The 1,452-nt window shown below is 41.4% G+C and overlaps 1 protein-coding gene across 1 annotated transcript; it reads left to right on the plus strand.

Moving 5' to 3' along the window:
- The first annotated feature begins 741 nt into the window (after nucleotides 1–741).
- LOC137632378 (putative CENPB DNA-binding domain-containing protein 1) lies at nucleotides 742–1,050 on the plus strand. The gene has a single exon (XM_068364312.1). The coding sequence runs from the start codon at nucleotides 742–744 to the stop codon at nucleotides 1,048–1,050; it is 309 nt and encodes a 102-aa protein (XP_068220413.1).
- Nucleotides 1,051–1,452: the final 402 nt, after the last annotated feature.

Below are 1,452 nucleotides of genomic sequence, written 5' to 3' on the forward strand. Positions count from 1 at the left end.
TTAATCGTGATTTTTTACGTGCATCCTTTTACGGTAATTTACGTAAAGTATGGGTCCTAAAAGGCTTAGTTTTGCAAGTGGTAGTGGTAGTGGTGAGAAAAGGAAGAAGGAAATGCTTTCTTTATTATTATTATTATTATTACTATCCAAGCTACAACCCTAATTGGAAAAGCAAGATGCTATAAGCCCAGGGGCTCCAATAGGGAAAAATAGCCCAGTGAGGAAAGGAAATAAGGAAATAAATAACTGAAGAGAACAAATTAACATTAAATCATTCTAAAAAAAGTAATGTCAAAAGAGATATATCATATATAAACTATTAACAACGTCAACAACAAAAATGTCATATATAAACTATAAAAAGACTCATGTCCGTCTGGTCAACAAAAAAGCATTTGCTCCAACTTTGAACTTTTGAAGTTCTACTGATTCAACAACCTGATTAGGAAGATCATTCCACAACTTGGTAACAGCTGGAATAAAACTTCTTGAGTACTGCGTAGTATTGAGTCTTATGATGGAGAAGGCCTGGCTATTAGAATTAACTGCCTGCCTAGTATTACGAACAGGATAGAATTGTCCAGGGAGATCTGAATGTAAAGGATGGTCAGAGTTATGAAAAATCTTATGCAACATGCATAATGAACTAATTGATCGACGGTGCCAGAGAAAGCAGGAAATTATTGAAAAACATGAGCGTGGCGTCCCTCGAGTGAACTTGCTAAACAGTAAGGCCGTAATATGTCGACGATCTCGACAATCCTTAAACAGAAGGAAACTATTAAAGCATTGAAACCTTCTAAGGGGATCACCATTATTTCAAAACGCTGTAGCCCTATCATAGAAGAGATGGAACGACTTCTGCTAATTTGGATCAAGGACAGAGAGATTGTTGGCGACACCATCACCGAAACCGTCATCTGCAAGAAGGCACACGCCATTTTCATGGACTTGAAGGAGGTGAGCTCTGGGGGTGATGCTGGGGAGAGTTCAACCAAATCTTCCTCAGACGATTTCAAGGCATCTCGTGGCTGGTTTGAGAAATTTTAGAAACGGTCCGGGATTTGTTCAGTTGTTCGTCACGGAGAGGCTGCTAGTGCGGACACAAAGGCTGCAGCTGGCTTTGTCAAGAACTTTGAAAGGATCGTGCTGGAAGAAGGCTACGTAGAGCAGCAAGTGTTTAATTGTGATGAAACCGGGCTGTTTTGGAAGAAGATGCCCAGTCAAACCTACATCACCGCCGAAGAGAAGAAATTGCCTGGGCATAAGCCAATGAAGGATCGGTTGACTCTTGCCCTATGTGCCAATGCTAGCGGGGACTTTAAAGTCAAGCCCTTACTGGTTTACCATTCCGAGAACCCTAGGGCCTTTAAGGCACACAACGTCGATAAGGACCAGCTTCATGTTTTCTGGCAATCCAACTCGAAGGCCTGGGTCACTAGGCAGTTCTTT

Source organism: Palaemon carinicauda, chromosome 41, assembly GCF_036898095.1.
Source record: "Palaemon carinicauda isolate YSFRI2023 chromosome 41, ASM3689809v2, whole genome shotgun sequence".
Taxonomy (NCBI): domain Eukaryota; kingdom Metazoa; phylum Arthropoda; class Malacostraca; order Decapoda; family Palaemonidae; genus Palaemon; species Palaemon carinicauda.

What these genes read in the sequence shown, in the direction of transcription:
- LOC137632378 (XM_068364312.1), top strand. Translation starts at nt 742, where the DNA reads ATGTCGACGATCTCGACAATCCTTAAACAGAAGGAAACTATTAAAGCA.